Source organism: Ambystoma mexicanum, chromosome 9 (genome assembly GCF_040938575.1).
Source record: "Ambystoma mexicanum isolate Mex_15411 chromosome 9, UKY_AmexF1_1, whole genome shotgun sequence".
NCBI lineage: Eukaryota > Metazoa > Chordata > Amphibia > Caudata > Ambystomatidae > Ambystoma > Ambystoma mexicanum.
The window spans coordinates 676,353,563-676,368,248 of NC_090931.1; the positions used below are offsets into that span (position 1 = coordinate 676,353,563).

The 14,686-nt window shown below is 50.3% G+C and overlaps 1 protein-coding gene across 2 annotated transcripts in view; it reads left to right on the plus strand.

Moving 5' to 3' along the window:
* The window catches only part of NBEAL1 (neurobeachin like 1), a 2,018,929-nt gene that overhangs the window by 299,471 nt on the left and 1,704,772 nt on the right, over positions 1-14,686 (plus strand). For both annotated transcript variants that reach the window (XM_069615520.1, XM_069615521.1), the window contains exon 4: positions 542-703. In XM_069615520.1, coding sequence (XP_069471621.1) covers positions 542-703 — 162 coding nt within the window. The remainder of the gene's footprint in view (positions 1-541; positions 704-14,686) is intronic.

Here is a 14,686-nt window from a genome sequence, read left to right on the forward strand (position 1 = left end):
AACATGGGCTGAGGAAGTGCCTTAAAAGAAGTCCAATTCCTGACTCTGAAAGAGTCTGAATATTTTTGTAATGAAAAAGCAAAACTTTACTTTCTTTGTTGACTCTAAGATATCATGCAACAATAAATAGCCTAAGGGTCTAATCCTCATTTATGGATGTTTTTTAGACAACATTCACTAGCAGGATTTTTATGCCATGTTAATCTTTGTTTTTCATCTCGCATTCTATCTTTAATTTGCAGGCCGGCCTTCACTTATGTATGATTACCTCAAATCTTATCTGGCAAGCTTTTAGACTATGATGCAGTTTTCCGTTGTGTGTATGTGTGTGAGCGTGAGCGAGTTTTGTCTCTTTTAACTGTCTCACTTTCCAAAGCAGAGAATTGGCACAGCCACTTTTTACAATAATAGTTCTTATATGTACAAACCATTGTGTTCTTTTCCTGCATTAGGCTGTTTGTGTTCTGCACAAGCTGGAACACCTGTTCACATTGTGTGCCATTCTGCTTGGCAGAGTTTCAAATTCCTGTTTGCATTTTAGGGTGGATGATGTACCTCCTGCAATATCTCTACTACCTGATAACATTCTGCAGGTCGTGAGGTACCAGCTGCTACAGTGTGTACAGAAAACTACAGATGGCCTGGAGGATGAACAGCAGGCCCTTTCCCTTCTGCTTGTCAAATTTTTCATCATTGTGTGCAGGTACAATACTTCTCATTTTTGCATGCACCATACCAAAGTTTTCTGTCAAATCTAGGAATAACTGTCCTTTTTTGTAACAGAATCTGTAGTTCTAAGGTATTTTATTCCCAGATTCCTCATCTAATGAGATCTCTTGAAGCATAAGTGTGTCAGGAAATCTTTAAATTGCTACCAGGGTGTGCGGGGGCCCAGAGCACGTCTGCCATGGCTCCCTCTCAGCAACTTTGGTACACTTGCCTCAAGACGTGACGTCCATGGAGTTGTATCGCCACGCTTGCCTCCATTCCTTACTGTATACATTTTTCCATGTGCAAAAGAGGCCACTACTGGAACTGGTCACACTTTTCTTTTTGACCTTTGAGTCTTTCTTTGGTGATTATTTTTTTTTTTTTTCAAGCAAAGGTTTTGAACTTGAAGCCTTGCAAATAAACAAAACACTAACTGCTTTGAACCATCAATGGCACAGTGTCTGGTGTTAGATTCTCAAGCATGACACCAGCATCTATTGGGCAACCCCGAATATGCATTTCCAGGCTATCAACAAGCGCGTCTCACGGGTCTTTGCAGTGCTGAAAGAAATAGTAGCAGTAGGCATTGCTGTCCCCTAAATCTGCAAGCCCTGACTCAGCCTACTCGTGATATTGTAAATCAAAACTCCTGCAGAGCCAGACATAAAAAAAGCAAGAGATCATGTTCCTGAAGCAATTCTTCATACTTGAATCATCAACATTGTGTGATTCAAGAATGTTTTAGAAAAGGTCACTCAATGTAGACTTGGTCCTGATTTTCAAGATAATGTTGGAGTAGGTACAGTTTCCTCCTTCCTTCTCCACTTCATTCAAGTTGAAGGTATTCAGACAATCTGTTATCTCTCATTGAGATAAAAGAAAGGGTCTTATTATGTGTCTCTCACTGCCTCTTGCAGGACATTGCCATGAAAACTGAGTTCTAACCAAATGCTGCTTTAGGATCTGATTTTGGGCCTAGTGCCATTCTCTATTGAAGTGATTGTGTTGGTCATTGGATATTATGTCATGGTCGTTCTAGAAGGCTCCTTTGTTCCTCCCTTGCCCCCACTGTGGCATATAGAGCAGTACTGCCCCCTGCCCTCGATTCAATCTAAAACAGACTAATCTCAGTAGAAAACGAGCATTTGCTTGTTATTTAAAATGTGTAATATCCGCTCCATTTCTCCATCTGCTGGCCTGTACGTGTTTAGGGCTTGTTCTGCTGCCGTTGACGGTTAAGATGAGTTACCCATCGGGCTCAGAGATTCAAATCAGACTATTCATATACAAATCTGACTATTGAGTTACAGGTTGCTAGAGGTCAACAGATTCTGGACTTGGAAAGAATTATTGCACTGAGCAGATGTATGAATTCAGCTCCTTTTAATGTGGTTTTGTCTCGACATCTGGAATCGTTTCCATAGTTGGTTAAAGGCCAGAAAGATTCACATGTAGGTTGATATCTTGGAATTGTACGTGAAAGTGCTTTTAGTGGGGCTCTGCAAGAAGGACCTTTGTTTAGTTGTTGAAGACGTTGTTTTATGCAGTCTCAATGTATATTTTCGTTGACTCATTGCACCCTTAAAGTGTAGTGTTCTAGGTTCCAGTGCAAATTCAAAACTAAATGCATTTTCTAATCTTCCCTGCAGATGGATAACATAAATGTTTGTGCACTTTGGGTGCAAGGTGTTTTTGTCTAGTAGTTTTGGCGTGTGGACCGCAAATGCTGCATGCACTGGTGAGAGTAACTCACAACATGTGGGATGTGGTGCAAGAGGAGGCGCAATATTTTCCTGAGTAGCTACAGACACATCAATCTCAAAATAGTATTTTTCTTTTGTGGCAAAAAGGTTGCAGACTGGTCTAAATATTGTTGACTACAGGGGAGAATTAGTGCCCACATGACTAGTGCCACGGCTGGTGGATCAGCTGAAAATAAAATATACAAACGCAAAGAGTAATGTTTTAAGTGGTTTATTTTACCAAGAAACTATGGCAGGGAATTAGACTAGACTGAAATATTCTGTGAGCCCATCGGTCTCTCCCCTTTGAATTACTTTTATTTGTTCGCCAATTGGTCAAGCCAGAGTCATTTCGGTTTAAGTGCCTTTGATGCTTGAGTGCTTCTGATCTTCAGCAATCTCACCTTTCCTACACCTGCCTTTCCTCCAGCTTGCTTTCTTCCTCTATGCCCTGCAACACTCAGGCCCACTCCAGACTAAATCGCCTGTTCAATCTTCCCTTCCCCTCTCCCTCAATCCTATACTCCTCTTCGTTGTTCTCTACTAAGGATTTCCTCTATGCTCCTCAACTCTTTCCACTCTCCTTTTCTTCTTTGAAACGCTTCCTTTTCTTCTGTTCTTTCCTTCCCTCCTCGACCTTATGATGTTCTATGACCTTGCTTTCCACTTCCTCGACTTTTACTGTGATTCTGATTGCCTCCTTCTGCACTATTTCTTCCTGCTCTTTGAACTCTTCATTTTTCTTTTTTTTTTTTTTAAACTTTTATTTTTGCTGGCAGTGGTAGTTGACATACACACACAACAGATCGAGAGTATGGTCTTTAAACATGACAAGGTACATTACACTGGGATGTTCACACACAGTAGCATACATTTGCAGATAGAGATCAGCTAAGTGCCATATTGGGGAGCACAATGTACAGAAATGGGGTCTAGGGCGAGCTATCCGCCAAAGAGGTAGCATCAAGGCGTTGAGATAGCTGTTGAAGGCAGTCCAAATGTTTTTGGGCCGGGACCGGCCTGGGAGGGTAATAATGTAGTCCTCCTCGCAATTACGGGACCAGGTCACCAAGTTCAGCCATTTCTGGAAAGTGGGGGGTGCCGAGCAGTTCCAGTTTTGAAGAATACATTTTTTAGCAATTGCACAGCATACATTTAACAGCCTGGCCTCTCCTCTGGCGCCCTCAGCATCCCACTGACCAAACAACGCCCCCATCGGGTCAGGCTCAAGCACCGCATCACAGAGTGCGGACATGGTCTTAAGAATCTCATCCCAGAATGGGGCCAGGTTGGGGCAATCCCAGAACATGTGGAGATGACCGGCATCTTCCGCCCCACAACGGGGGCAGAGTCGCGTGTCGGAGTGGGCGAATTTGGAAAGTCTGCGTGGCGTATAGTATAGCCTATTCAGTAGCTTGTACTGCATAGTGCGATGTCGAAAATTAAGGGAGACCCTACTGGTGTGGGAGCACATTTTACCCCACAGCTGCTCTGAAATAACAACCCCCAGTTCAGAGGCCCAGTCCTCTCTCGCCCTGGGGGGCGGTGTTGCTGAAGCAGTGAGCAGGAGTTTGTACAATGATGAGACCACTCCCCGCGCCCCCCCGGAGTTGGCAATGTAGGAGATGGCAGGGTGGTCTGGGGGTTCGCTGGGGAAGGTGGGCCAAGCCGCCCGGAACGCTGCGCGGAGTCGGTAATACTGAAGTAGCTCAAGTGGCGAGCCCGAGTGGGCTGGTTTCCACGTCTGTGGCGTTATGAATACCCCATCCGGGTAGAAGTCAGTAAGGGCCAGATAACCCAGGTCCCGCCAGTGCCGTGCCAGGGCTGAGTCATTCGTGGGTTCCAAACTGGGGACCCGCCATGCGGGGAGCCATTTGTAGTAAGGGTGAGTCTCGGGGGCAGCAGCGAATATCCGCCTCCAGGCAAACAAGGTGGTCTGGACGGGGTCTATGGGAGAGTCAGGCTCATATTTCCGGTGTAGAAGTAAGGACATAATGTTAGCACCGGAGGCAGCAATGATTTCAAGCCTGACATGCGGGCGGGAAGGAGGACCAGGATACCAGTATGTGGCAAATTGTGCCTGCGCCGCAGTCCAATACCTCATCAAGTCAGGGGCCGTGAACCCGCCCCTATCATAGGGAAGGGTCATAGCACCCCACTTTTTCCGCACCGCGCCGGAATGCCACAAGAATTGGGCACACAGCTTGTGCAGATCAGTGAAGTAACTATTTCCAGGCCAGATGGGAACATTTGTAAACGTGTACAGGAACTTAGGGAGCAGTATCATCTTGACCAGCGACAGCCGCCCGGCCAATGATAAGGGAAGAGAGCGCCAGCACTCTAGTTTGGCTTCGGCCAGTGCAGCCAATGTCACATAGTTGTCAGCCAGAAGGGTCTCCCTAGTCAGGGACACATGAACCCCCAGATATTTGATCCCATTGGGAGACCACCTGAGCGGGTATTCAGTGGCCGGGTGAAGTGTGGAGTGTGTGAGGGGGAAAAGTTCGGACTTTGTGTAATTTATAGTGAAGCCTGAAAAAGTCCCGATGCGGGTGATGTCCCGGAGGAGAGGGTCGAGGTAGAGATCTGGGTCCCTGACGAACAGAAGGACATCGTCCGCGTATAGGGAGACCACCTCGGAGGCGCCCCGGAGAGGTATTCCCCCGCGCATGTGCCGTTCCCTGATAAAGTCCGCCATAGGCTCGATGGCAAGGGCGAACAGAATTGGGGAGAATGGGCATCCCTGGCGGGTACCCCGGAAGAGAGGAAACAGTGTAGAAGTTTGAGAGTTGACGCGGACTCTGGCAACCGGGGAGGTGTATAATAATCTGATGTAGGAGATCATCCCAGGACCGACGCCCATGGTCTCCAGAACCAGCCACATGTATCTCCAGGAAACCATGTCAAAAGCCTTCTGGGCATCCAATGTCACCGCCACCGCACTCACGCTCTGGTCTATGCGGGCCATTACGTTAAGCAGCGGTCGAATATTGTGTGATGTGGACCTGCCAGGGACAAAACCGGACTGGTCCTCATGAACCATATAAGGCATGACCGGGAGAAAGCGATTAGCAATCACCTTGGCGAAGATCTTCGTATCTAGGTTCATGAGTGAGAGGGGGCGATACGAACCACATTCATCGGGCGGCTTGCCAGGCTTAAGGAGAACCGTGATAACAGCTTCACGTAGGGATGGGGGAAGAGAGCCCAGGCGCAGGGATTCATTCCAGACCTCAAGCAATTCGGGGCCCAATATGGCCACGTGCTCCTGAAAGAATTCGGCCGTAAGCCCGTCGGGGCCCGGTGCTTTACCCTTCGGAAGGCTGGAAATGGCCTCCACTATTTCGTCCAGGGGGAAGGGGGAGTCTAGCTGTTCCCTTGTAGCATGGGAGACGACAGTGGTGGGGATCTGGGCAAGGAGCTCGCGCATCTGCGATTCGCTATGTTCGGGAGGCTGCGAGTACAGTTCGGAGTAAAAGTCTGTGAAGGTCTCTAAAATATGTTGGTCCGACCACTGGGTCGACCCATTGCTACCTCTGACGCAGGTGATTTGGGCTGGCCCCCATTCCCCCCTGGCCAAGGCGGCCAGAGTTTTGCCAGGTCTGTCCCCCTCACCGTATTTCCGCGCCGCCTGAGGTCGGCTAAAGTACTGCACCTCCCTGACGGCCTGCTCGTTGAACAGCTTGAGTTCCTCACTTATCTGGGAAAGGATGACAGGGTCAACAGAGGTGGGGTGGGCCCGCTCAAGATCTCGCAGTTTGGCTTCAGATCGCGACAGGGAGGCCCTAATGGACTTGAGAACCCCGGACTCCCCAGAGATGGCTGCCCCCCGAATGAAAACCTTGAAGGCGTCCCAGCGGACCCCCCGGGTGGTGTCCTGTGGCGAGTTGAATTCAAAGTAGGACCGAATATCCGACAGAATGTCTGCCTTGAAAACGATGTCCTGCAGGGCGGCCGATTTAAAGCGCCAAGTATTCATGGTGGGGGCTAGGATGCCCATGTTAACGATCAGTATGACCGGTGAATGATCAGACAGAGTACGTGCAAGTATACGAATATCTGAAACCCCACCAATCAGTTGGGCCGACAGTAGGATCAGATCAATTCTAGAAGAGCTATCATGTACCGATGAATAATATGTGTATTCCCGCGTTAGCGGATGGAGAGCTCTCCAACTGTCCAGGATATCCAGTGACTTGCAGTGTGTCAAGAGCCTGCGCGCTGCACTCGCTAAGGGTCTGGGGGCAGAGCCAGTCCTGTCCACGGCAGGGTCTAAAATAAAATTCATGTCACCACCCCAGATGATCTGTACACCCACGTATCCCAGGAGTATGGACACCACCTGATCAATAAACTCAGGGGAGTCTACATTGGGGCCATAAGTGTTCACGAGTAGGTAATCTCTGTTGGCGATGGCGCAATGCAGGATGATGTACCTCCCCCCCGGGTCAATATAGCTTCTGTGAAGAGAGAATTTAAGAGACTTGTGAATTAGTGTCAGCACTCCACGGGCCCTTGTAGAGTAGGTCGTGAAGTACCTGAGGGGACCCCATGTGGGCGCAATGCTTCTGGCCAACGGGCCAGTGGAGTGTGTTTCCTGCAGGAGTAACACCTTGCAGTGGTGCCTATTAGCGTAAGCCATGATCCTGCGACCCTTGGTGTAATTGCTGAGGCCACGAACATTCCATGTCATTATCGTCACAGCCATACTAGTATCCCAATCGATAAAATCCCATTGCGGAGAAACCAGAGATAGTGATCCAACATCAGAGGACGCCAGGTCCCACCTCCCCCAGTACCGGACCCTAGTGCAATGGTCACCGGATCTCCCAATGACAGAGTGCCCATGACTGAAGCGGACAGATATATCTCAATAAGCTTAGTGAACATCCCACCACAGATGCTGAAATGCAGAAACAGAATTATGTACAATTAGAGCATTGCGATCCGGTGCGCGACCAGCTGTCAGTCCGCCACTGCCATTTTCGAGAACATGTCCCCAATCCCCACCCCAACCGCGCCCCACCCTCACTGCCCACCCCCAACTTGCAGTGTGAAACCCCCACCCCTCCCCGCAGGTATCTCCAGCTAACCCGACACTCCCCATAACATGGAGGTCGGGGGGCGACATCCAACAGGGATGACACCCTTCCCGTGCCCAACAGGGGCACCAAAGCAGCGGGAACCAAAAAACCAAGAACATTGCAAATGCAGCGAGGTGTGCTGTGGCCGTGTGGGCGGCTTTAAGGACAAATATGCATGACAGCAACGCCGTCAGTGACAGGTTCTGCAGTACCCGGATCAGAAGACAGGCCACCATAGCCAGCCGAGCACCTCGCCCGGCTGGGCACACAGGGGGCCTGAGACCATAGGACTGTTGTGAATTGTTACAATGACCACGTTCCGATTGAAGAGTACCATGGACAAGATAGAGAAGGCCAGTTAGTGTGTGGTATCGGCTCAGACATCCTCAGCCTGAGCTCCCGCCGGGTTGGGAAGCGGCAGATGTGCCTCGATGAATTTCACCGCCTCCTCTGGTACAGTGTAAAAGTACAGTTTCCCATTATGTGTGATTTTGAGACGGGCTGGAAACAGGATAGCATAGGGGACATTCCGTTCTCTGAGTAGTTTCTTGACTCCAATGAATTGACGCCTCTCTTGCTGGACCGCTACAGAGAAGTCCGGGAAGATTCTCACTGTGTGTGACTCGAATCGCAGGTCTCCCTTCTCTCGGGCTCGGCGGAGGATAAGATCTCTGTCTCTATAATTGAGAATCCTGGCTATGATGGGTCTGGGAATGTCCCCTGGCTTGGGTCTGGGTGACAGAGCCCGATGAGCGCGCTCGACGGTGAAGTATGGGGACATGGCGGGGTCACCCAGGAGGGACCTCAATAATGATTCGACCGCGTCTTCCATGCGGCCCTTTAAAGCGTTTTCTGGCACTCCGATAATACGCAGATTGTTCCTGCGGGAGCGCGACTCGAGGTCCTCACACTTTGCTTTCACATTCCGCATATCTTGGGACAGTGATGCCACAGTATCTTGTAGCGCATGTATAGCATCCTCATTAGTTGATATACGGTTTTCGGCGTCCGTGATCCTGGTCCCCGCCTGATCCACCCGTGTCTTTAAAGAGGCAACATTGGCATTGATGTCGTCAAGCTTCTCGTGAAAGGAAGCAAAGTTTTTGGCCATAGCTTCCATGATCGTGGTCAGGTCAGGGGCCGCAGGAGAGGGGCAAACGTTGTTCTCCAGCTCCTCAGTAATAGGTAAGTCCCGGTCAGCCTCCTCCCTCTGGACAGCCCTGGCGAATCTATCCATGGCACCCCCCCTGGAGGATCCCTTGATCTTGCTAGGCATCGTGGGTTGGTGCGCGGGGGGGGGAGTAGGCGGTGGTCCCAATATCAGAGAGAAGAGTGCGGGGGCAATACCAGGGGGGAGAACCCCAGCTGTGGAGGCCTCTCGGGTGAAGGAGAACAGGGCCCAGCGGGGCTGATTGGGGTGTGCTGGTGTTGGGCAGCACCCAGGGCCCACAGTGTGGAGAGGTCCGGGCCGCAGAGGCAGGCGACCCGGGAAGCGAATCTGGGGGGGGGGGGGGGCGCCACTAAGCCAGTCTCAAGCGGGGACGTGGTGGGGGACGTCAATGCCGATCCGCAGGCCGCGGTGTGCTGACGGGTCCCCCAGCGGGCCGCAGTCCGCCCGGGGGGGCCGGGCGGGGATGTAGGGGCCACCGGCAGCCGCCCCTTACCTTCCGGGGGCGCACCCCCCCGATCCCCCAGCAAGGGACCACAGCCGAAGCCCTCTCACGGCCGGCGGAGGGCCGGGACGCGTCCGCATCGTCACCGGCCACGGGCCCCCAGTCAGGCCGCTCCCGGGGGGTGTCAGGCCCAGGACGCCTGGAGGCCGCCGCGACTCCGATCGGGCCGCAGTCCGCCCGATCGAGCGCCCAGGAGAGGTGCTAGGCCCTGAGAAGGGGGAGGGCCTCGGGCCGGCGCCGCGCACACCGCGGGGGAGAGAGCCAGTCTCAAGCGGGGACTTGGTGGGGGACGTCGCTGCCGATCCGCAGGCCGCGGTGTGCTGACGGGTCCCCCAGCGGGCCGCAGTCCGCCCGGGGGGGCCGGGCGGGGATGTAGGGCCCACCGGCAGCCGCCTCTTACCTTCCGGGGGCGCACCCCCCCGATCCCCCAGCAAGGGACCACAGCCGGCGCCCTCTCACGGCCGGCGGAGGGCCGGGACGCGTCCGCGTCGCCACCGGCCACGGGCCCCCAGTCAGGCCGCTCCCGGGGGGTGTCAGACCCAGGACGCCTGGAGGCCGCCGCGATTCCGATCGGGCCGCAGTCCGCCCGATCGAGCGCTCAGGAGAGGTGCCAGGCCCTGAGAAGGGGGAGGGCCTCGGGCCGGCGCCGCGCACACCGCGGAGGAGAGAGCCGGAGTCAGGCCGCCCAGTCCAGGACCCCGATCTGGGTCGCCCGGGGTCGTAGAGGAGCCGGAATTTCGCTCGGCAGAGGCGCTGAAGTGTGGGGCAAAAGTGATGAAGAGATAAGCGTGTAACGCACAGTGTGGCCGCAGATATAGACGGATATCGCCCAGTCCCACACGGAGCTCAGGAGCTAGGCAGCCATCTTGGGCTGCTCCACAGCGCCACCCACTCTTCATTTTTCTTAACTCCTTTCTCCTCTTGCTTCACCTTCACTCCTCCTCACCTTCTGCTCGACTCTCTGCTCTCTCTCCTTCCACCGTCTCAGAGCAGTGTTGCCACTTCAATCCTGCAGTGACTTGTTCCTCCTTCTTCCAAACCCAGTGTGAACTTCAAGCCCTCCTTAAAGGATTGCACCAATCCACACAATGCCTGCCTTTACTGAGCACTGCTCAGCTGTCTTTTCTAAAATAGCTGAATGCAGAGGAATGGCTCCTCTGAACTGAATGAGCTGTTATCCCTTGCTGCCCAAGGTTGCACACAGACCGAGGCAGCATAAGGGCCATCTGCCATCTTGGTAATCGGATTTGCCAGAATGTCACTGCAGTCTTGCCCTGTGAAATAACCTGCAACATTTCCTTTTGTCTCTGCAAATCTCTGATCTCCAGGGTGACAAAGTATATAAGAGTATAGAATTCAGCATAGCAAAACATATTACAATGTTAGTGGACTTAAACGAAGAATAAGGATGTGGCACTCTAATGTTCATACCTCACCCACCATTTGTTTGTTTGAATTTCTAATGCGCACCAGACCCGGAGGTTACAGGACGCAGCATAGGAGATACAAGGCTACATAATGACAAACAGTATAAATTGACAAGTGAAATACCAGACAAGTAGGGCTCAGAATATTCAGGTAGTAGATTTTTAAAAAGTTATTTACATCATGATGTACAGTAGTATACAGTATTTCCCAATATATTTTTTTTGACCTTATGGAGCATATTACAATGTTAGCAATCTTAAACGTAGAATAAGAATATGGCAGTCCAATCTTCAGACTTCTACCACCATTGAACCTACACTCTTCTACACTATAATTATCAGTTAAATAGTGTGCAGAGGTGAACATATGCATGCAGTGAGTCGTAGGCCACTACCAGGACGCACTCCATGAACTCATGCTTGTTATGATCTATTTATCTGATCACTGTTTCATCTAGGTTAATGCTAGTAGCAGTTAAAAACATCAGCGAGATTTAAGTAGTGGCGAGATTACATAATGTAAACAGGTTTATGTATAACAGTGGTATCTACCTTGTGCCACACAGGGTATGCAACACGATATCAGTGTTGCTTAGTCCTTTAAAACAAGAGTTATCTTACGAGAGGAGTTGTTGTAGCCTTTAGAGACTGACAAGCTCTGATAGATTAAGGCGTAAATGTTTTTGTACCATGTCATTGCATTGTGAGTTGCAAAAAAGTCACAAGTTCTCTCATAATCGAGGTTAGACAACTTAGATTCACAGTTGTTTTCTCTCCACGAGCATAAGATTACCAGCACACATCCGACAGGTCACAATGGGAACGTAGTAACAAACCTTGAGACCGAGACCCGCTCTCCCGCTGCGATGGGAGGGTGGGACGTGAGGCGCCGACGTGTCAGTTCCCCGCTTACGCGTTGCAACGACGTAGAAGGTCTCCATGGTTACATTTATAACGCTTCCTCGAGACACGCATTTATGCGTTTAGCTGCGGGGGCTTGGACCTGTGTACAGCCGTCGTAGGTGAGTAACTCTGTGAACCAATGGGCCCCTATGATATCTATATAAGCTTGGGATGTTAGCGCTCTAATAGAAACTAATATTGCAAGTAATAAAGCACGTGATGGAGTGATTCCGACGAGGCAAGTCTGAGCACGAAAGATAATTAGAATAAGAATGAACACAAAGGAGTGTTAATGTGGGCGTAAAACACTAAGCTTCTAATGAATATCTCATTTGTATATTGATTTGACTTATAGGGAAAAGACACAAACATTAAGGTATGATCCTTGCAGATATACATTTGAGATTGATGTATGAAATGCAGAATGTATAGAAATAATAGTGAAAGTTGGGCAATCATGCTTACTATGATGTTTCACTTTTTCATTTCTTTGCATAATATGGACAACTATGATGGGCAATGGTATGCATATTGCAATGAATGTGATACCGCATGTTGTGATTAATGTGGTTACTATGTGAACACAGCCCTGTTGATGGAGTAAAACCACGGAATACATTGGCTTGTAGCTACATTTTGACTTAGGAGACAGTTCTGCCATTAGATAGCCATTTTTGGCTTAAAAAGCATGGAATAAAAATGTCTTTTTATAAATCGGTTGTTTATCAAATTCATAATGCTACAGTACATAAGGACTCTACAGTGAAATATGGATACACTATATTAAAGGAAAGAAAAGGGATATTTGAAACACTATTGTACGAATTTCCAGCTCAAGTTCTTGAGGATTGTGAGAGCATCAGGCATTACTGGGTGGTACCACCTGGTTGTTTGGTTTTTGAGCTTGCAACTCTTAGCCTCACTTTTTCTTCCACTTTTCCCATCCGCTCTTCCCCTGGCTCTTGCTCCTTCTCTTCACCTCTCACTCCTCCTGTCTCTACTTTCCTGCCTCCTGATCTTACTGCGCTCTCACACCTCTTATTGTTAGGCTCCTATACCTGTCTGACATTATACCCTCTCTCACTCCTAGATCTCCTCCCTCCATTTCTCTTCCTCATCTTTTCTCACTCACATACAGACAAATAACAGAATTGATACTACTCTCTGTCCCAACAGCATACCTTCACTCTCTACAAACATGCCAGTATTCTCCTCCACCGGATACACACTCCTCTGTGGTCTCCTGCTCTTCCTCTATCTCCCATGTGCCTCTAACTGAAGTCTGATTTCCCCTTCCTGTCTAGAAATATCACTAAACTCCCATTGGGCACTTAGCTCAGCTGTTCCCCCAAGGACAATCTCTGCCTTGTCTACCTGGAATGTCTCTGCAAGTGGGCTGGCATCTTCCTGGGGACTCTTCATAAGGGCCTTTAGTCCTGCCCCTTTTCAGCCACCTTTTTCTTTCAGAAAGCAAGGCCGCCACTGGTGTTATTTCTCTGCTCCCCTACGGTAGCTAGTAAGTCATTGTTCTAAGGGGTTTTTAGGAGTATTCCCTGATCTCCCCTACTGATGTGCAGTTCCTAGCTAGCTCCAGATTTGCCACTTCTGCTCCCCTATACCATGGTAGCAGGTCTGGATACACTTTGGCATGTGTTGGATCTTCCAAGATGTCAAGATGTTCATAGATGGGTGTGGAACGTCTATTTTTATCAGGGCAACCCGTTACTTCTGATCCGGGCCGTGCGTTGGCTGTTGGGCCCAAGTGCATTGTGGACTTGAAGTCCATGGTGCTGCTCTCTGGAAGGTGTTGCTCCTTGGAGATCCATTAGCCATTCCTGTGGTGTAGGGTGGTGCATGCTGGTAGCAGTAGTCTCTGGGGGGAAAAGCGGAAAGATTAAAGAGGAAGTCCCGGCCAGGAAAGAGGCTGATGGGCACCAATGCTGAGAACCAAGGCACATTCATGACCCCAGTTATCTCCCCACACTACTCCCAGGGAAGGTCTGACTTTGGCCTCACACAGATAGACTGTCTACCCCACCTTGGGGTTTTGTGGCCCCGACAGGGCCAGATCATGAAACTGTTAGACCTACCAACAAAGGATCACCAGCAAATGCTGGAGGTTTGCTCTGAATGTTTGAGGTTGTGACTCCTGCCTCCCCGGATCCTCACTGCTCTGAAGACCATTCAGCCGAAGTCCCTTAAATTATGAGCATTTTTTTTATTTGACACTGGTAGTGGAGAAAGTGGCACCTTTTCTTCAGATGTCATGTCCCCCCCCCCCCCAACATTTTCAGAAAAGTTACTTAACTGCTCCTGGCCCCTTTAGTATCTCATTATATCTTCATTCTTGACTCGCTCAGAGCTCCCGGGCCACTTTAGACCTCCCCAGGAGCTCTTCCTTCTCCTCTCCCAAGTTCTTCGCCTCTCCCACAGATCAGTACACCATCACTTCTAGCAGAGATGTGCTCCCTTTTAGAGAGTGAGGCAGTAGAGGATGTCCCTCCCCTCCAGCAGGGGTAGGGCTTTTACTCCTGCATCTTTGCTATTCAAAAGAAAAACCAGGCGGGCCTGTGAGTAGTGTTGGATTTGTCTTCCTTGAATCTTTACCTACCCCTGCAGAAGTTCAAGATGGTTACGCCAGCGCACATAGCTGAGACAGTGTGGGGGGAAGGCTGGACATGCTCCCTGGACCTGAAGGATGCGTATCTCCATGTTCCTATTGTACAGCCTCACCAGGCCTCCCTCAGGTTCCGGGTCATGGTCCTGCATTTCCAGTACAGGTTCTGCCCTTTGTGTTAAACTCAGCTCCGATAGTCTTTGCAGGGCTCATTAATGCAGTTGCATCTCTCCTCAGGTCAGGGGGGCTGCATGTCTATCCATACCTCGACAACTGGTTAGTCAGGGCCTTGTCTCTGGAGCAGGTTCCATCCTCAGCGGACAGGCTAATCTCCACCCTATTCGACCTGGGATTTTCAGTCAACTACCAGAAATCTCAGCTCGCCCCTACACAGACGCTAGTGTTTCTGGGCCTATTGTGGGACACACAGCAGCAGAGGGTATTCCTCACAAGGCACAAGGTTACGGTGATTCGGGCTGCCGTCTCCCATTTCCACAGCAGGTCAGTCACCATGGCCTGGTGGTATCAA